The sequence below is a fragment of the Dama dama genome, chromosome 19, assembly GCF_033118175.1.
Source record: "Dama dama isolate Ldn47 chromosome 19, ASM3311817v1, whole genome shotgun sequence".
Classification (NCBI taxonomy): domain Eukaryota; kingdom Metazoa; phylum Chordata; class Mammalia; order Artiodactyla; family Cervidae; genus Dama; species Dama dama.
In genome coordinates this window covers 51,686,789-51,708,342 of record NC_083699.1, presented here as the reverse complement: position 1 = coordinate 51,708,342, position 21,554 = coordinate 51,686,789, and the positions used below count along the sequence as shown (strand labels likewise).

Sequence of the window (21,554 nt, the reverse complement as noted above, 5' to 3'; positions counted from 1 at the left end):
CACTGCTGCTGCTGCTGCTAAGTCACTTCAATTGTGTCCGACTCTGCGCGACCCCATAGGCGGAAGCCCATCAGGCTGCCCCGTCCCTGGGATTTTCCAGGCAAGAACACTGGAGTGGGTTGCCATTTCCTTCTCCAATGCATGAAAGTGAAAAGTGAAAGTGAAGTTACTCACTCGGGTCTGACTCTTAGTGACCCCATGGACTGCAGCCTACCAGGCTCCTCCCTCCATGGGATTTAACAGGCAAGAGTACTGGAGTGGGGTGCCATTGCCTTCTCTGAGATGGCTCACTAGGCATTGGCAAATCAGGACACCTTTGTCTCCAAATTAAAAAAGAGAGAATTATGAATAATATTGAGATATTTGATGTTTCCCTAAAGATAGTTTCTGCACCCAATTTCAGTGTGTGGGATTTTCCCCTAAACAATCCAACACCAGCTGAGTGTCCTTCAATTCAACACAAATCTGACACTGTCCATCTGGAGATAGCATCAGATTCCACAGGTAAGGACTCAGTCTCACAAGACTGTACTCCATTTCAGGTGCCAACTACAAGTCTAGATTGTTCCTGTGCTTCTGACTAAATGGCTACAAAATCAGAGGTTCCCACAACCCCCTCTTTAGGCTCAATTAATTTGCTAGAGCAGCTCACTGAAGTCAGGAATCCCGGTTACTCACTAGATTACTGTTTACTATAAAATGATATAACTCAGGAACAGCCAGATGGAAGAAATTTTGTTGTTCAGTTGCTCAGTCAAGTCCAATTCTTTGCGACCCCAAGGACTGCAGCACTCCAGGCTCCTCTGTCCCTCACCATCTCCTAGAGTTTGTTCAAACTTATGTCAATTGTGTGGGTGATGGAAGAGATGCATATGGGGAAAGGTCATGGAACTTCCATGCCCTCTCTAGGTGGACCACAAAACTGAGCAGAACACTGTAGGGTCCTCTTGGGTACAAAAGCCTTGCTATGTCCCCTATTTCTTGTTTGTAGGGACAACATTTCAGCCTCCCAGATCTTCCCTGTGTTCCTAAGGGAAGGTTCAAACAGTTGCTAATTAGAGTGAGAGAATGCAGAAACAAAGGAAAGGAGGTCAAGAAAGAGTTGTGCAGTGACGGTCAGGGTCCTGGGTTCCTCCTCAAGGGATACACATAAGAATCTGATGTATACCTCTATCCACAAAGTAATCAATAAACAATCTATAATAGGAATAGAAAAGAGTTTTATTTGAGCCAAACTGGAATATAGGCCAGAATACAACCCCTCAGATAACACTGAGACTTGCTCAGGAGAAGCATGGTTTTCAGGACATAAATTTAAAACGGTATCTCTCCTCCCCTGTCTACTAGGAAGAACAAAGCTTAATCACTGGAAACAACGTTAGACCCATAGCAGCCTAGAGATAGCACTGGGAAAATCTACACAACAAATTCTACTAACTGGTCTTTGTCTACCACTAGTTTTCCCATGCATTTGCCTTCCCATGGACTCAAGGTCCTTTTCCTTTGACTTATCACTCCTTACCACTCCTCTAAAAATTTATTGTTCCTTTGCTAAGATGCTGATAAGCTCAAGTTCTAACTAAATCTTTGAAATTCTCATCTCTGGGTACTCCCATGTGTTATGTGTGTGATGCACATGTTAGTAAACTTCTGTTTGCTTTTCTCTTGTTAATCTGTAGTTCATCAGTCCTATTTACAGGGCTCTAGGCAGAGAACCTCAGATGGGTAGAGGAAGAGATTTTTCCTCCCCTAATAGAAATATGTCAAATAAATAAATTTTAAAGGTGTTAGCTAAAGCTCCTGTGCGTACTTGTATGCTTAGTCGCTCAGTCATGTCTGACTCTTTGTGACCCTATGGATTATAGCCTGCCAGGCTCCTCGGTCCATAGGATTCTCCAGGCAAGAATACTGGAGTGGGCTGCCATTCCTTTCTCCAGAGGATCTCCCTGACCTCGGGATCAAACTCAGGTCTCCTGCATTGCAGGTAGATTCTTTACCATCTGAGCCACTAGGGAAGCCCAAAGCTCCTACAGTATATATACAAATGTATATAATAGACATATATAAGTGTGTGTGTGTATATGTATACAATATAAATACATGGTATATAAATGTATCAAACCAAGCAAATCTAACATTGTACACCTTAAACTTACACAATGTTGTTGGTCAATTATATCTCAATTTAATTTTTTTTTTTTTTTTTTGGTTTTAAAATATAAGAAGGGGGACTTCCCTGGCAATCCAGTGGTTAAGAATCTGTGTTTTCAAGGCAAATTTGATTGGGTAGTCAATTTGGGTTTGATTGGGTAACAGACTCCCCATGCTGCATGGCACAGCCAAAAATAAATAAATAAAATATAAGAAAAAAAAATGAAAACGTTTAAGGTGAAATGAACTTTTTTTCAAGTGAGATGGATTAGCCAGTGACAGCCAGCGCTCATACCTAAAACAAATGGAAAATTGAAACACAATAGAGAAATCGTTTATTTTAAGGTAAAGGAGAGCTGCTAAGTCAAGAAGAACTGGAGAGGCTGAGACCCCAGAAAGGGAGAATTTTGAAGAGGGAGGGCTGAGTTTTGCAGCCACTTCACCCAGGTGTTAGTTGCTGATTCTGGGCATGGGCCCGAGGCTGATAATTCCATGTCTCACATCCAGGGAAGACCACTGCTGTGAAACAGACCAGCAGAGCTATGGGAGATCTGGGAGGTTCCTTTAGGGCATCTGTTAAATTCTGGGGATGCACGAGTCAAGAGTTCTAAAAACAGAAGCAGAAAGCCTCTGAAGCAGAATAGAGCCTTCCGAAATCTTGTGAGACAAGGATTAGAATTCTGGACTCACCAAGGGAGATTTCTGCCAAAAATCCTGAAAAGACAAGAGCAAAACTGAGGTAGACTGAACCTCACCAGAGCATAACTCAATCTCAACTCAGCATAGGACATTGGATTCGGGTGACCAGCCACTGATTAGAAACAAAATGCTTCATAGAATTAATGTAATTTTGGTTTTATGTTGAAATATAAACGGGAAAGAATACCAAAGAGTATTCTAGATTCAAAAGGACTTATGAGAAGATTTTGTCTTAGTAGACATTGAAATCTATCAGCAACCAATTTGACACTCTTGGTATAAGAAAATATCAATAATGAGAATATTAAAATGACTCACACTTTCCCCAATACGCTCCAAAAAATTCCAGGTGGAATGAAAGTTAAATACTTAAAAGGCAAAACAAATGCACTCTCATGAATGTGAACAGACTAGCACTAGGGGAAATCACTTTTTGACTTTTGATGGAATAGAAATGAAAAAAAGATGGACTGGTTCATTACTCAGATAGTTTTAGCTGTGATGGAATGAACATCAATAAAGCTAAGATCTTAAAAATCCAGAGAAATGGAGAAAATGTTTGCACATAAACACAAAAGTTCAATAACTGAAAAGTATAAAGAGCACAAATAAATGGACAAAAATACTAACTGCCCATCCAACAAATGATTAAAATTCAATCATACAAGAAGAAACATGATCTTAAATCATGATTTTAAAACTATGCAGCCAACTTTATTGGTAAAATAGCTGTAAAATGCACCTACTGTGAAGTTTCATTTTGTACCTAAAAACAGAACAAGAAAAACTTCTGAAAAGTGATAAAACTCAAAGCCTGCAAGTCTTGAGGAAAGCAGATATCATGCATTAATGACAGCAATGTAAAGGAAGCCAGTCTTTCTGAAGGGTAAAATGGCACTTTATTGAAAGAATCATAAATATGTTCCAGCCCCCCATCCCACTAAGTAATGGAATTTATCCTGAGGAAATAATGTTTAATAAAAAAACAAAAGTAGACATATACAATGTTTGTTTTATGATATTACAATACCAAAAGAAGCTAAGATCCCAACAGTGCTGAAATATAGAAACTATTTGTGGTATATCAAAATAATATGTATACTCTAGTGATATACTGAAGATATAAACATGGTGCAGGAAATAGAAGACATTTGGTTAAATCATGTGACATTAAAGGAATAATACCAAATTATGTGTGTGCTGTGTGTTAAGTAACTTTAGTCATGTCCCACTCTCGGTGAGCCTATGGACTGTAGCCTGCCAGGCTCCTCTGTATGGGATTTTCCAGGCAAAAATACTGGGGTGGGTTGCCATCTCCTCCTCCAGGAGATCTTATCCACTCAAGTCTTGAACCCACATCTCCTTTATTGGCAGAGAGATTCTTTACCAGTGAGCCACCTGGGAAGCCCAAATAAATGATTCTTGTCATTTTCCTTGTAAGTTTTCTGGAATATGCATGGAAACAGGATCTCTTGGGCAGGATACAACACCAGCTAAGAAAGAAACAAAGGAAGCTCAATTGCTTTTCAGCTCAAAAGAAGGTTTGGTGTATGCAGTCGCTTTAAAATATGTTGGCAAGTTCTTACAAATACTCCTCCTATGAGGGAGTTGAGTCTATTTCTCCTTTCCTTGAATGTGAGATGGCTTTAGAGACTCGCTTTGACTCACTTCTAATGAATAGAATGCTGGAAAGGAGACACTGCATAACTAACATTGGTCTCTCTTTTCTCTCTTTCTCTTTCCCTCCTTGTCCTTCTCTACATGCCTTAGGAGCTAAACTGCCACATTAGAAGTCCAGTGATCCTGAAGCTGCCAGGCTGGAGAGACCACGTAATGAGACCACATGTTCATGGTGATGCCAGAGGAGCCTGTTTTTTGAGTTGTCCCAGCCTAGGCACCAGACCTGTGTGAATAAAACAGCCTTTGAGATGACTCCAGCCTCACCGACAGTCTGACTACAATCATATGAGAGACCTTGATGAAGACTGTCTACCTGAGTCCAGAATCTTGAGAGATGATAGTAACATGTGATTGTCATTGTTTTATATCACTATATTTTGGGGAGGGTTATCAAACAGCAAAAGATAACTAGAATAATGTACTCAGCACTCAATGTGCCAAGAATTTTTAAAAGTTAGGTTCATTGCTGAATGTAAAAATAGAACAATTTTTTAGTCACACTGCACAGCTTGTGGGATCTTAGTTCCCTGATCAGGGATTGAACTTTGGCACTCAGAAGTGAAAGTGCTGAGTGCTAACCTCTGGACCACCAGGTAATTCCCAAGAGAGTAACACAGATTGAAATTTATTTACATTTGTGCCTTGATTTCACTGGTTATGTCAATTGGGGAAGATGGATATGGAAGATAGAGGTTTTTTATTTATTTTAATTCAGGTGTATGACTGACTAACAGAAACAAAAAATTTACCAAACCTCTTCCACGGAACAAAGACTTCTAGAATGTAAGGCTTTTAACATACACACCTTCTTGTATGTTGACTAACTCACAAGACTGTACTTTCAGACCAATGATAATGTAATATCCAAATACCTTTAATTTGATACTGGAAGGAGGAAGGACACCACTGATTTCTTCAGAAGACTCTCTAGTTACACTAAGAAAGACAATGGATTGAGCAGATGGCTCTTGTTCCCAATTGCTGATCTGCCTTCATTCAATGGAATGAAAAGATGCTTCAAAATGTTATACCCAATCATGTATGTGTGTGTGTGTGTGTGTTAGTTACTCAGTTTTGTCTGACTCTTTGCGACCCCATGGACTGGTCAGGCTCCTCTGTCCATGGAATTCTCCAGACAAGAATACTGGGGTGGGTTGCCATTCCCTTCGCCAGAGGAACCCCAGTCTCCTGCATTGCAGGCAGATTCTTTACCGAGCCACCAGGGAAGGAAATGGCAACCCAGTCCAGTATTCTTGTCTGGCGAATTCCATGGACAGAGGAGACTGGCAGGCTATAGTCCATGGGGTCACAAAGAGTCAGACATGACTGACACTACTAACGCTTACTTCTGTCTGATGGTCTACACCTGTAAATTGCAGTTCTCAATTACATGCTTTCCTTATTTAAAGCCAGAAGTAGCCATATTTACTCATAAAGTTAAGTGAATGAAAACTTTGTGGTTTATAAAGAAGACAAAGGATAGACTTTAAAGGGCTAAAATCCACTATTAGCCATTTCCATATAACTGATACAGTCTTGGAGCAAGAGCTGGTAACCATTTTTTCCAGTGCATTTTCTTCTTTTTCTCCTTTTTTTTTTTGGCCACACTTTGTGGCTTGTGGAATCTTAGTTCCCTGACCATGGATTGACCCAAGGTCCAGTGGTAAAAGTACCAAGTGTCAACCACTGGACCGCCAGGGTACACACTGGACCTGCCAGTGTATTTTCTAGGGAGCCCCAGAAGGAAGCCTTCACCTCACCTCTCATCACCCTCTCCCTACCTCCCCCATCAAACAAAGGATGGGATGCAGCTCAAGCAGTGCTTAGTGGGAAAATTATAACATCATAATATTAATGCTTATAATAAAAAAAGAAGGGTCTCAAGTCAATGGTATAAATTTCTGTCTTAAGAAACTAGAAAAAGAGCAAGTTAAACCTAAAACAAACCAAAGAAAGACAATAATAGAGATAAAAGAAGAAAGCAATGCAATCAAAAATATAGAAAGAGTAGAAGGAGAAAAATCAATAAATCTGCAAGCCAGATCTTTGAAACTATCAATAATTAATAGGCCTTTTGTGTGTGTGTGTGTGTGTGTAAATTTATTTTTAAAATGTACAATTTTCCAATAATACAATATGCAATACACTTTATTGTAAGTTTCATTTGCCAGTTGGTTGGTTCTCACAAAATTTGCTCACTGATACTATATAACAGCATAATTGAAACGTATGAAGTCAGACAGTATGTGATATTGGTTATATATTTATCTTTTTATCTTATATAACCCTGAAAATAAATTACTGGCAAGTACTATTAAATTTATTTTTTAAAGATGAGAAAACCAAGATTTGTAGATTTTTATTAATTTGTCCAAGGTCACATAGCTGGTAAAATACAGAATAAGTCTTTAACCCAAGTCTGTCTGACCCAGGCCTCAATGATCTTATTGCCCTAACTATCAGGATCTTGAAGAGGATACAAGGGTGTCTATCCAGACACCATTTTAGGAATAACTAACCTTTCTCTCAGTTGCTAGAAACATCTGCTGCTGACAGGTCGCAGCTGCATCCCTCACTGGAAGTTCATCTGAGCCTGCAGAGAACCGCCTCTGCCAAGACTGGGTGATGTTTTCAGTTGTAGGCAACTGAATATAAAACTAAAAGAAGTTTTAAAAACAAGGACATTTACTGACTCAGTAAGAAATCTGGAGGTAGGTGGTTCTAGGGCTGATTCTGTACCTCAGTTACGCCATCAAGGATCTGGACTCTTTCTCTCCAATTTGCCATTCTCAGTGTTTCTCAGCTGTTGGCCTTCATGGTTAAATGGCTGCAGTATCTCCCATCAACATATGCCATCTGATTGAGTGAGTGAGTTAGTGAAGTCGCTCAGTTGTGTCCGACTCTTTGAAACCCCATGGACTGCCTACCATGGTAGGACAGCCTACCAGACTCCTTCATCCATGGAATTTTCCAGGCAAGAGTACTGGAGTGGGTTGCTATTTCCTTCTCCAGGGGATCTTCCCAACCCAGGGATCAAACCCAGGTCTCCTGCATTGTTGGCAGATGTTTTACCATCTGAGCCACTCGGGAAGTCCCATTCCATCTGATTACATCCCAAAAAAAGGGGGAAAAGGGATTTCCCATTGTGTCTCTATATAAGGAGGAGGGAAAAAAGTATTTTCTAGAAGCAGAATTCCCTATCTCTTTGCCTACAACTGGATAAAATGGTCATCCCTAAACCAATTCTATGAGAAGGGAGTAAGATGAATAAAATTGATGTAGCCCAACCATGAGTCAAGTGTGTGTCTGAAAGGGCATTTGCTTTGCCTAAGCATTTTGCTCCTAACAGGGAAGGGGAGACTGCCTCTGAGAAAGCAGCCAACCTACTCAAAATGTCTGTAACACTTAACAAGGACTAACTAAATTAAAGTGGTTATGCTGCTGCTAAGTCACTTCAGTCATGTCCGACCCTGTGTGACCCCATAGACGGCAGCCCACCAGGCTCCCCCGTCCCTGGGATTCTCAAGGCAAGAATACTGGAGTGGGTTGCCATTTCCTTCTCCAATGTGTGAAAGTGAAAAGTGAAAGTGAAGTCGCTCAGTCATGTCCGACTCATAGCGACCCCATGGACTGCAGCCTACCAGGCCCCTCCATCCATGGGATTTTCCAGGCAGGAGTACTGGAGTGGGGTGCCATTGCCTTCTCCGAAAGTGGTTATAGTGTAAGACAAAATGGACTTCAAGGCAATGAGAATTAATAAAGGAGAAAGAACAGCATACATTAATGACAAAAAGAAACACTTTACTTGGATGATATAAAAGTCTTGAACTGATATACCCTTAAATTAAGCAAAAGCAAAAGAAGGGAAAGATGGCAAAATTACAAGGTGAAATTAACATATCACCTACCACACGAGAGATCCCATTTCCCTACACCCTCACTACCACACTTTGCTATTTGGACCACATAAGTTTGAACTGTGGTGTTGGAGAAGACTCTTGAGAGTCCCTTGGACTGCAAGGAGATCCAACCAGTCCATCCTAAAGGAAATCAGTCCTAAATATTCATTGGAAGGACTGATGCTGAAGCTGAAGCTCAAATAATTTGGCCACCTGATGTGAAGAACTCACTCACTGGAAAAGACTCTAATCCTGGGCAAGACTGAAGGTAGGAGGAAAAGGGGATGACAGAGGATGAGATGGTTGGATGGTATCATTGACTCAATGGACATGAGTTTAAGTAGGCTCTGGGAGTTGGTGATGGCCAGGCAAGCCTGGCGTGCTGCAGTCCATGGGTCACAAAGAGTTGAACATGACTGAGCGACTAAACTTAAGTATATCCTCAGTGTATCCCTCACCAATCTGGCATGCAGAGCTTAGCTTCACTGGTCTGGACATTCAGGTCAAGTGAAAGTAGTTCAGCTGTGTCTGACTCTTCGAGACCCCATGGGCTATACAGTCCAATTCTCCAGAATACTGGAGTGGGTAGCCTTTTCCTTCTCCAGAGGATCTTCCCAACCCAGGAATCGAAACCAGGTCTCCCACATTGCAGGCAGATTCTTTACCAGCTGAGCCACAAGGGAAGCCCTTGATCTCCTTAAATGACTTTTACTTGGGGAAAATATACATTAGGAATTACTATACTGAGAGAGTGGGGGCATTGGAGACATCCCCTGTGTAAGTTTGAAGATGAAACTTCTACAAGGGACCAGAGCACAGGGAGTAAGTCCACCACCTGGTGTGTGTCCATCAAGTGACTCTCTGAGGACTGAACTTGAAGAGGTAAAAGACAGGGTAGCTTACCTCACTTCTCAGGTCACATCCTTTTTACGGAAGCAGTTTCGGGGGCAAAGTGAGGCAGAGTTGGATATGAGGTGCTCACAACTCATTGATTCAGGACAGATTGGAACGCCACCCATTTCCCAGTATATACTTCAGTGGGAGAAATGGGTGGCAGGGCAGGTGGGAAACTGTTGCTGGCTTGTAGAGAACTTGAAAGGAGGCTGATGTTAGGTTATAGAAGTTTGTAGAGAAGTTGAAAGTGGAAACTTAGATGAAGCAGAGAAAGGGAAGTTTAGCCCAAAATGCAGATATGGGTTGTTCTATTAAGATCATGTGTGACTCTTAGTTGGCAAGAGAAACAAATAACAGCCATGTAAATGTGGCCACATCTCTGCTGGAGTCTGCTCTCCCCCAGGCCCTGACAGGATGCTTGCTTTCTTGGAAGGAAGTGAGTTTCAGGAAGCAAACACCCCATAGAGACAAAGAATTGAGAGAGAGTAAGCACACTGCTGGACGGGGGAGGGTGTGGGTTCAACAACTGAGGAGAAAAGACAAAGTACTTCAGTGGCTAATGATGCTTGCAAGTTGTTACTCTTAGAATTATTTTTCTCTTTGGCTTTTAACACCTGACATCCTGATCCCTCTGATAGATTCTTTCCAGTGACAATAGAGAAGGAACACTGAGCAGACCGTGTGTGACAAAATACATTGCTAATAATTAAAACAATTCTTGAAAAAAAATCCAGAAATGGCTTGCCACAACTTCTACTACAGTTTCAGTTTCACTCTGATTTTATTTTTTTGTAAAAAGATGGTGTGAGGAAAAAGATAAAGCTGTTTGCTCAGTTCTGGATTCCCAAACTGGTTAGAGGAGGGTGCTAATTTGAGCTGTGGTTTGGAATGAAAGGTGCCAATGCCCTGAAAGGAAACAGTCACCACTGTGTTGCAGAAGAGGGACCCATTCCAGGACCTGAAACTGGGCTTTTGTCTAACACCCGGAAATGAATTGTCCGAGGAAACACATGTGCTGACAAAGCAAGCGATTTTATTGGGAAAGGGTGCCTGGGCAGAGAGCAGTAGGGTAAGGGAACCCAGGAGAACTGCTCTGCCACGTGGCTCAAAGTCTCGGGGGGTTTCATGGTGATGGGATTAGTCTTTGGGTTGTCTTTAACCAATCATTCTGACTCAGAGTCCTTCCTGGTGGTGCACACCTTGTTCAGCCAAGATGGATGCCAGAGAGAAGGATTCTGGGAGGTGTTTGGACATGTGATGTCTCCTTTTGATCTTTCCTGAACTCTTCTGGTTGGTGGTGGTTTATTAGTTCTGTGTTCCTTACCAGAACCTCCCATGGTAAAACAGCTCATGCAAATAGATACTATGGTGACTGGCCAGGGTGGGCACTTTCACTCAGCGTGCTTCTCCTAATGACTGTGTGTCTGAAAGCCCTGACGGACCCTTCTGCGTACTCCCCACTTCCTCCTACTGGGGTCCAGGGTGGTTTGGACTGGATGACGAGCGCCACCTGCAGGAGGAAAGCTGGAAGTAGGAGAAAATACCTGAATACTGTTCAGCATTACTATGGATCAGAAATAAAAGCCCTGTAACGGTAAACAATCAGCCTGCAACTCAGCAGACCTGGGTTTGATCCTTGGGTGCGGAAGATCACCTGGAGAAGGAAATGGCAACCCACTTCAGTATTCTTGCCTGGAGAATTCCATGGAGAGAGGAATCTGGCAGGTTGCAGTCCGTAGGATTGAAAAGAGTCGACATGACTGAGCGACTAACACAAACTCTTTGGTCCGTCTCTGGTTCTCTTCCTGAAATTTAGTTTCATTATGATATGATACATGAGGTCCAGCCCTGCAGGGAACAGCAGCTCTACTTTTGGGAGATTCTAAGAGGCCTCATCACCTTCTTCACAGATAAAACAAAATCCATCAGGAGAGAATTTCCAGACCTTCCTATCAGCAGTCATTCAGAATCATCTACTTCTGTACTCCGTGTTTCTCTAGTGGCTCACTGGTAAAGAATCCAGTTGCCAACACAGGAGATGCAGGTTCAATCCCTGGGTCAGGAAGATCCCCTGGAGAAGGAAATGGCAATCCACTCCAGTATTTTGCCTGGAAAATCCCATGGACAGAGGAGCCTGGTGGGCTACAGTCCATGGGGTCACAAAGAATCAGACACGACTTAACCACTAACAACAATATAACTTCTGTACTCTAGCTCCTCCTTCCCGGTGCAGTAGGAAAAGGGTCCCCTCTTTGGGCTAGTGCCTCTAGGATCCCCTCCCGCCTTCTCCTACAACCTGTGTCCTCGACCTTCCTTTTACTTTTCTAACATATTTAAACATTTCTAAGATTCTTAAATTCCATCTTAAATATATTTAAAAAGCTAAAAAACAAAAATAACAACTCCCTGATCCTATAACCCTGTAAGCTGCTGTCTAACTTCTTCCCTTTCACAGTCACACATCCAGAAAGAGCTGACAACGCTTACTGTCTCCAATCCCTTCCCTTCCCTTCGGTCCTCTGTCCACCGCCTTCTGTTCCCTCCTCACCAGAAGACAGTGCTTACCAGGTCCTCAGAGTCCAATAGACATTTCTCTCACCTGATGTACTGGTTGTATTTGAATGATGATCCCTCCTTTGTATTTGAAACACTCCTTCACTACGGGTCAAGGTCAAGGATACACACAATCCTAGCCTTTCTCTCATCTTAATGCTCCCATTGGATAGATGCCACTTTTATCTAGTCACTAGTTGCTCAGGCCACGCATGGAGGAACAGGGAGTCATGCTTGAGTGTCTTCTCTTGTTGCCCACATCCTTCGGCAAGTCCAGTATCAATCTGGAACCCCAGCCCTTCTCAGTCCTCCTCGGCCAGCACCCTGGTCTCAGCCACCCTCATCTCCCACCTGACACTACAGCAGCCACTTGGCTGGCCTCCTGCCTCTACTCTGGTTACCTCAGAGCAGCTCAAGGGATCCCATACAAGCACATCACCCGGAACTCCCCTCTTGCCCAATGCCCAAGGTTATCTGTAATCATCCTTGGGCTTCAGGTTACATGTTTCCTCCCCATAAACCCTCCCTGAGCCCCCATACCTAGGCTAGGAGGCCTGATTTGTTCTGGGAACACCTGCATATTCCTTCCAACAACACTTACTCCACTGTGTTCTAAGTCCTGGTGTCCGCATGGTTTCATGAGCTCAGTGAGGGCACAGACTGTGTCTGCCTGTCCAATCCATTCAGAGTGCATGGCACCTATAAAAATTTCTATTAAAAATAGCTGTTAATGTACTGTTCCCCTCATTTCTAAATATAGAATATTAACAGATCAAGGAACAAAATGCAAAAGTAGGGAAGCAAGGTAAAATTCTGACAATTGTTGAAAGAAGGCTGAAAATGGGCCCCAAACATTCTAAAGAATCACAGTTTGTAAGATGGCGGCCTGGGGCAAAAATGAAGCTTTTTTTTTTTTTTGTACAAGGTCTAGTGACTCAAAGCGGCTGACTTCATATGTGGCTTGGGTGAGTAGCAAATGGTGCCTGAGCTTAGGGTCGCGAGTATAAAGATGGAGGGAAGCCCCAAGGCGATGCCAGCTTCTGCAGTGGTCCACGGATGAAAAAGTGAAGGATGGGAGGCGGAGTGAGGGAAAGGGTGGTTTCTAGTCCAACTTGGGCCAGCCCTTTACAGCCAAAGGCAGAAACTAACGGCAGGAGGAGTGTTCTGGGAAACGAAAGCGAAAGAGGCTTAACCGCTGGTAGTCGGGGAGGAACCGGCAGTCCGAGCTGGGCCGGCAGATGAGGATGGCTGCGGCCGGCTCCTTCCCGCTGCTGGTCGAAGGGTCCTGGGGCTCCCAGCCCCCGAAGAACTTGAGCACCAAGTTGCAGATGTACTTCCAGAGCCGGAAGAGATCAGGAGGCGGGGAGTGTGAGGTCTGCCAGGTGCCAGGGAGCTCGAACCGCTTCCTGGTGCTCTTCTACCCGGACGACGGTGAGAGGGGCCAGGGGTGCGGGGGAGAGGGCAAGCTGGGCTCTTCTTCCAGGGAAACCTGGGGCTCGAGGGCCCGGCGGGAGAATCCGCCCGGCTCGGCAGCAAGTGTAGTGAAGCCCATGGGGTGCGAGGCGCGGAGGAGACGAGGTGGTCTAGGGAGCCGCAGTTCCGCCTGCGCTGCGCTTCCAGGCGCTGCAAGAGGTGCGGCAGCCAGCGCAGGTGAGTGAAATAAACATTCGTCACGGTGTGACTGAAGGGCTTTCCTGGTGGCTCAGAGGTTAAAGCATCTGCCTCCAATGCGGGAGACTCGGGTTCCATCCCTGGGTCGGGAAGATCCCCTTGAGAAGGAAATGGTAACCCACTCCAGTATTCTTGCCTGGAGAATCCCATGGACGGAGGAGCCTGGTAGACTACAGTCCACTGGGTCGCAAAGAGTCGGACACGACTGAGCGACTTCACTCACTCACGGTATGACTGAAGGGGGCTGCCAGAGAGCTGGTGGACATTTTACAGGGCTACATCGTGCAGTGGCATCGTGTGTTAATGGCGGAGTTGCAATGCCATTGCAATTGTCTTCTTCCTATGAAAGCGGCAGTTCTGAAACTCCAGAGCTTCATGGGAACACAATTTGAAGTAAGTGATCCAAAACAAGAAGGAAGAAGAGCTGAAATGCCGATGTCTAACCACCCTTGGACTTCCCTGGTCCAAGTATTAAAGAATCCACCTGCCAGTGCAGGAGATGTGGTTTGATCCCTGGGTGGGAAAGATCCCCTGGAGAAGGAAATGGTAACCCACTCCAGTATTTTTGCCTGGGAAATCCCATGGACAGAGGAGCCTGGAGGGCCCCAATAGTGCATGGGGTTGCAAAGAGTCGGACACAATGGAGCAACTGAACACAATCTGAAGGAAAGAGAGTCTCCTGGGAGAGTCACATCTAAACTGACTCCTTAGAGTGAATTTAGTTCTTGAGAGGTGAGATGTAGGCGAGGGCTGTTCAGATGGGAGCTGGTGGCAGTGCTGGGGGCAGGAGAGCAAAGGCCCTCGAGGGAAGTGCCCAGCTCCCTGGGGGTAGCTTTGGTTTGAGGAGTGAGCCCTCTCCTTATCCCTGTGCACATGCGAGTTCTGGAGACCAGCATGAAAAGAACATGTGGGGTTTGGGCAATTTTATAAGATTACAAAGAGGATGCTTGTAATTTTAAAAATCTTAGGCCTTCTCTTATTAAACCTTTTTACAAAGAAGTGGGGTGCAAATTAAGGCTAATAGAAAGTTGGGTTGAGATGAGAGAGGGCCTTGCATGATATACTAAGGAGTATGAACTTTCCCCCACAGGTAGGCAGTGGAGGGCCATGTCCATATACACTTTTCAGGAGATAAATTTGGATGCAAATAATACAGTGATTTCTGTTGGGAGAGACCTTGGACATTAGATCTGAAGAAGATCATGCCATGTCCAAGTGAGGACCAGTGAGGCCTTGAATAAGGAAAGTCAGCGTAGGGATGAAAGATGCATTCTTTCTACTGTTCTGGATTTTGTAGCTGATTCTACAGGAATAATAGGTGTTCACTTGACGGAGAGAGAGAGCCCCTGTGCTTTCTGTTATTTATTTACATTTTGGAAAAAAAATTTATTTGCATTGCTTCCATATTTCTACTGTAATATTAGGACTTGACATAAGCATTATTCTTCTACCTCCTGTTTACAGTTCATTCAGAATATTACTGCAAATATAGTATATAATTTTAAAAAACTTATGGGGAACTGCAGTTTTTGCTTTTCTTTCCTCTTTACAGAGGAGATCTCAAAATCATCCAACTTAAATAAAAATTTATATGGACATTTTCTGTATCTCTTATTTTTTAGATGGGGAAGGAAGGAGTGATATTCTAAGTTGATTGAGTTTTCAGGGGGAAATTCCCTCCCCATAGGTAATTGAGCAGGGCTTCCCTAATAGCTCAGTTGGTAAAGAATCTACCTGTAGTTCAGGAGACTCCAGTTTGCTTCCTGGGTTGGGAAGATCTGTTGGAGAAGGGATAGGCTACCCACTCCAGTATTCTTGGGTTTCCCTTGTGGCTCAGCTGATAAAGAATCTGCACACAATGTGGGAGACCTGGGTTTGACCCCTGGGTTGGGAAGATCACCCGGAGAATGGAAAGGCTACCTACTCCAGTATTCTGGCCTGGAGAATTCCATGGACTGTACAGTCCATGGGGTCGCAAAGGGTTGAACACCACTGACTTTCACTTTCAAGCTTAGAGGCTTAGGAAGTCCTGAGAACAATTGGAATGCTCTAGGGCAGGGAAGGAAATGGCAACCCACTCCAGTATTCTTGCCTGGAAAATCCCATGGACGGAGGAGCCTGGTGGGCTATAGTCCACAGGGTTGCAAGAGTTGGACACGACTGAACGACTTAACTAATTAAGGGCAGGGATGTAAAAAGGAAAGAATAAAACCCCAAAATAGAAAGGGATTCACAGGTGAATCGCTGTGAAGTGTGACAGAAGAGATGTGGGCATGGATCAGGAGACGAGCTTGACTCAGAGCCCTTAAAACAATGTCAAAAAGTTTTCCAAGGATTAATTTCACCAAGAAATGCTCTAAAGGGTATCTGTGCAATGTAAGTCTCCCCCCGCACTGCCCCCCACACCCCCACCCCCGGGCTTCACTTTTCCTCACAGGGTTTTACCATTTTGATTCCAGTTGTCAACATCACCCCCAGCCTGGCCTTTAGGGACAATTCTTTCTTCTTTAGAATCCCATTATCCTTAAGAGTTGTCCTCAAATTGGGGCCACAGACCCCCTCCATCCAAATTGCAACAGGTTAACAGGCACATTTCCAACTTTGTCCTAGAGACTCAGGTACCCTGAGGGTGGAGTGGGTGAGAATCTGCATGTTTAACCCCAGTTCACTCAAGTTTGGGACTTTCCAGGTGGTGCAAGTGGTAAAGAACCCACCTGCCAATGCAGGAGACATAAGAGACATGGGTTCAATCCCTGGGTCAGGAAGATCCCCTGGAAGAGGAAATGGCTGCCCACTCCAGTGTTCCTGCCTGGAGAATCCCATGGACCGAGGGGCCTGGTGGGCTATGGTCCATGGGTCGCAAAGAGTCGGACACGACTGAAATAACTTAGCACAGCATTAAAATTTGAGAATCCCTGTTGTTTTTTGATGACCCTGAACAAAAAGAAATGATTGTAGGAAATATCAAACCTCATAAAAATACAAACAGCAAAAATATGATTGTGTGAAGATAATATCACTTTGTTCTAGTCCTCAAAGCAGAAATGATTTCAGTTTCCCTGCCGGGTTTCTTCCTTCCTACCTCCTAGCCCACTTCCTCCCTTCCTCCACCCCTAGACCTCTCGAATGTCCCTCTTGCAGTACCCCTTGCACAGACACTCAAACTTAGTTCAACTCAAATCTTTGTATGGTCAAAGTTCTTAGGGAGTGGAAAGTCCCTATTCAGTTTTGGTTTCCTACCAGAGGAATGGCTTTCTCAACAGCACATGGTCAGGAGTTAGATAACATCGAATGACTTACCCCATCATTGCCCCAAGGGCAGAGTTCTTTTCTCTCGGGAACACCCTCTGCCCTCCACAACAGGAAGTGGTCCCAACAGATGCAGGCCCATAGTGTAACACAGCTTGGGCCTTATCATTTACGTAAGAAGAATGAGCCCCAAAGCACTTCTCTGTAGAAATTAGTGGATAGGAAACAAACTATCTGGAAGCTCTATTGTTTTATATAATTGGCTAAATTTCTGGAAAGTCAAGTGTAAATTAACTTGTGAGATTTAAAATTCTGTTTCAGATGTGCATATTTGTCATCTTTTTTTGGTCATAATTTGGCTCCTTATTATTGTCAGCTTCTTTGAGGTAAGGGAACCCAACTTCTCCTTAAATATAATTACATATGGATGGTCTGAGATTGATGCACAAGACAGCCTGTCCACATGGTAAAGATGATGATGGTTGTTGTTTAGTCGCTAAGTTGTGTTGACTCTTTGTGACCCCATGGACTGTAGCCTTCTAGGTTCCTCTGTTCATGGGTTTCTCCAGGCAAGAATACTGGAGTGGGTTGTCATTTCCTTCACCAGGGGATCGAACCCATGTCTCCTGCATTGGCAGGTGGATTCTTTACCATTGAGCTACCAGGAGGTCCAAGGGTGGTTAGACGTCACCATTTTATCTCTTTTCCTCCCAGATTCACCTTCTCCTTGTTTTGGATCACTTACTGATACTGCTACCATCTGTTCTCTTAAAATAGTCATGCCCATACATATTACACACAATCTCAGAATAGGTTGACACATGTAGATGCCTGGACAGGACTTTTCCAGACTGTACAGAATGCAACACAGAGGTCTAGATAGTTTGGCTTACAAAACAGCCTGCTGTCTGGGCTCAGGGGTCTTATCCGGTCCTTAGTCCTAACTTCAGCTTAGGACAGCCCATTATGAGTCCATGCAAAAACACTCACTCTGCTCATAAAGAGTGAAATTAGAGTCTGGCATTCCATCTCATATTGTTTTTGAGGCCTGTTTCTGAGGTGGTATCCAGTGAAGGCATCATCTCCCTTATCCTCTTCATGGATGGTTGAAGTGGGAAAGCTACTCAAGACCTTCTTTAAAAATATATATATATTTTTTCTTGGCTGCACTGGGTCTTCATTGCTGTACATGGGCTTTTTCTAGTTGCGGTGGCTTCTCTTATTGTGGAACACAGGCTCTAGGTGCTTTGGTTTTAGTAACTGAAGCATGTGGGCTCAGCAGTTGTGGCTCCAGGGCTCTGGAGTTCAGGCTTAATAGCTGTGGTACATGGGCTTAGTTGTCCCAAGGCATGCGAAATCTTCCCAAACCAGGGATCTAACCAGTGTTCTCTGCATTGGCAGACAGATTCTTGACCACTGGACCACCAGGGACATCCCTCAAGCCCTTCTTAATGAAAGATTCTGCTTATATCTTTGGCCTCAGCAGGCAACCATATCAGAATACAACGTGGCAGCCCAACATCCATGACAGAGCCACACCTGTGACTGCAAGGCAGTCCCAAAGGTTCTCCTTCACCCTGACCTCTTTGCACCACCTGACTATGTTGGCCGTGCCTTCCCCTCTAAGCTCACCCACTCCCTGTTCTCCATGGTCTCAGATACCATGGTCTCTGATTTTCCTTTTCTTTCTCTAGCTGCTCTTATGGGTGTCACAAAATTCATTCACAGACACTGCTTCACTTGATGAGACTGAGACTCAAGAGGTTAAAATATTTTCTCAGTGACTCAGCTACTTCATGGCAGAGTTGGAATTTGAATCAAGGTCTTTAAACTTTATGTCCACTGTTCTTTTTTTTTTTTTTTTGCACTACAGCTCAGATGCCAAATGTGCTAATTCTTTTTTGTATTTTGTAAGAATCTTTCCCATCCCTCTCTTGCTATTCCTTTTACTATCCTAGGTAAGGCTCTTATCACAGGTTAAATAATTGATTGAAATACCTTTTTAAGAGGGCTGCTCTCCATTCTGCTCATTGTCAGCTGAGCCACTTTCCTAAAACATGGTTTTCATAATGTCATATCTTAGTATCAGTAGTTCACAGTGAGAGATGCTTTAATTCTTTCCCTTCATTGTAGAACAAATATTGCTACCTTTCTGAGTGCCCACTGAGCAAAGGGTACTGTACTAAGTTCTTTATAATGTTTCTTCAGTCTAATCCATGTAACACATAAGACAGTTTTCATTAATTAATAGGCAAGAAGACAGATTTTGTCAGTAAAGCTTATTCAGGAACATGCTCAGGGTTAAAATAAATAAATAAAAAGGAAATTTAAAGATAGAATTCAAATCTGTGTCTGCTTGCTAAACTTTTCCTCTTTTCATCATACATAGCCTCTCTTAAGAAGTTGACCAGGCCACTGACAGATGATGATGAAACCTATGGAAATCATAGAATAAATTTGCTAGTAAAGATTGCTTAACAGCTTTTCTAAAAAATTTCAGTTCGGCAGCGAGTTCTGGAGAGAGAGAGCCATGAGTTAGAATGGCCAGGAAAAGGAACATTCAAGTTAACTGTCCAGTTTCCCACAGTCCCAGATGAAGTCCAGGAGGGGAAAATTCCCACAAAGGTAAGTATAGTGGTGATTACAAGGGAAGTCGGGTGTTCTCCCAAGGTATGTGGGGATGGGAACCATGATGAGGAAAACATAGTGGAATGAGAAGTATAACTTGCATTGGGGTGAGAAAAGCAATTTATAGATGTGGAGGGAGTGAGAGTGGTGATGGGGTAATGGGAGAGGAAGCACTTTTTGTTTGTTTTGAAAATTCAAGATTGAGGGGCTAACAATAATGATGGTTTGAGTTGTAAAATCTTGGGTTCGTTCATCCTAAGTACCTAATAACCTGGAACTTGCCATATTTGTTTTATTTTTACATGGTTTAGAGGGATGAGTGATCTATACTCCATGTATTAAGTATTTCCTCAATTGTAAAATGGGATAGTAATAGTGTTGACCTCTTTGGTTTATTGCATTGTTGTGAGGATTAAATGATACAGTCTTAGTAAAGCACTTGACCTAGTGCTTTTTAATAGTAAACACTCAATAATTGTTAAATAGGGAAAAGAACATGAGCTGCATAATTTCTCTGATTTAGGTCTTACCACCAACATTTGGTGTTCCTTTGGAGTTTTGTGACTCGTTTTTACCTGTGATTTGTGTGCTAAGTGTATATGCCATGAAATGTGAGGTATATTCAATAGCATCATTGCCTGAGTTTTTAGTTATCATTTCTGTAGACCCTACATCTTCAGGCTGGCCCTAGGGACACTTTCTTAATGTAAATAAATTATTAGTAGTTTATTAATGCTACTTTATTGTTTGGATTTCAGGAATCCAAGACCAAAGAACAGGTTGAAGAATCAGGTAACTTCCATTTATCAGGCAGTTTTGTTTTTACTAAACACTTTGCATTACAGAGGTCACCCTTCTCTTCTTGACTTCATAAGGCAGGGTTTGCTCAGCTGAGAGATGCTTTGGGCTGCATCATCTCCATCCTCTCAGCCATCTGCTCAATGGCTGCCTCTTGAGTTCTAAGGGTTCAGATCAGAAGGATGGGAACAACTGTCTCTGTGGGGTCTGAGAGTACCTTGCAATTGATGGGAGGATAAAGAGGTACCTGTAGCTGGATGAAGTGACCTTTAGAGTCTACCTATGCCCAATCACCTGTTGAGAAGCAGGGACATGACATGACAGTGGGAGTTGTATGCAGCTAAGTCAGTTGGCACTGCTTTCTGAGCACTGGGTGCAGGATATGAATGTAGCCCTCCAGATCAACACTCACCACATCTGCTGTAGGAAACAGCCAGAAATCCAGCAGCTATTGTGGACTCTGCTACTTGACTTGTGTCTGGGTGTTGGCCTGCGTGCCACCTGACGTTTGTTAAAGAAGACACAAGTTTTCCTGGCTAAGCATGCTGTTCTAAATGGGAGAAAGATGGACTGGGCTGAATGGCCAAGCGGGAAAGAGAAGGTGATCCATATATCCAAACCTTAGGGAAAAGGAATTCCCAAGAAAAGTTTAAATATTGTCCTTCTAAAATTGAAATTTTCTTAAGAACATGTTTAGATTTTTGCAACTTTCCTTTTCCGAAAATGCCTCTGGGATGAGAGCTGCCTTAACTTGGCAAAATGCCTAGATAGGGATGTATAGGTTGTTTCTACCTAACATGGATGTACTATTAAACTGTAGAATATTGTATGCATGGTTGAGAAGCTCCTGCTTCTTATAAGACAGGAATTTTTTGTCTCTTTAGAGGAAGTTCTGCTTTCTGTTCTTCAGATATGGCTCGCCCAACTCCCAGTATTTTTTCACTGTGACTCCCTAAACCTTTATCTGTTTCTTGAAAGATTCCTTGTATGCTATACCTTCGAGCTCAATTTTGTGCCAGAAAGTGGTTTTATATTTGTAGTACATTTATATCTGTACCATTTCTGGAATTAATCAAGTCTGTATTTCTTATGTTTTCATAGATTTCAGCCTAACTCTGTCTTAACTGATTTGTTAGCACTGTTTCAGATTTGCTTAATGCTCCAAGTATGTACTCAGGGAGAGCCAACCAGCCTCCTTCCAATGTCCTGGAGATTTTAGATGCATTTGCTAAACCTGTTTTAACCTGAGCTTGACTCAGGTAACCAGCCTGGCACTGGGGTGGTCTTCAACAAGATACTTAAGTTGACCCCTTTAAGAGTTGGAAGAAGAGG

General features: G+C 43.3%; 1 protein-coding gene across 2 annotated transcripts in view; it reads left to right on the top strand.

Annotated features, from left to right (window-relative positions):
* The first annotated feature begins 13,033 nt into the window (after positions 1-13,033).
* Positions 13,034-21,554, top strand: part of PARP14 (poly(ADP-ribose) polymerase family member 14) — a 44,453-nt gene continuing 35,932 nt past the window's right edge. For both annotated transcript variants that reach the window (XM_061167014.1, XM_061167012.1), the window contains exons 1-3: positions 13,034-13,307; positions 19,297-19,421; positions 20,183-20,216. In XM_061167014.1, the coding sequence (XP_061022997.1) occupies positions 13,115-13,307; positions 19,297-19,421; positions 20,183-20,216 (352 nt within the window). In that variant the 5' untranslated portion in view covers positions 13,034-13,114. The remainder of the gene's footprint in view (positions 13,308-19,296; positions 19,422-20,182; positions 20,217-21,554) is intronic.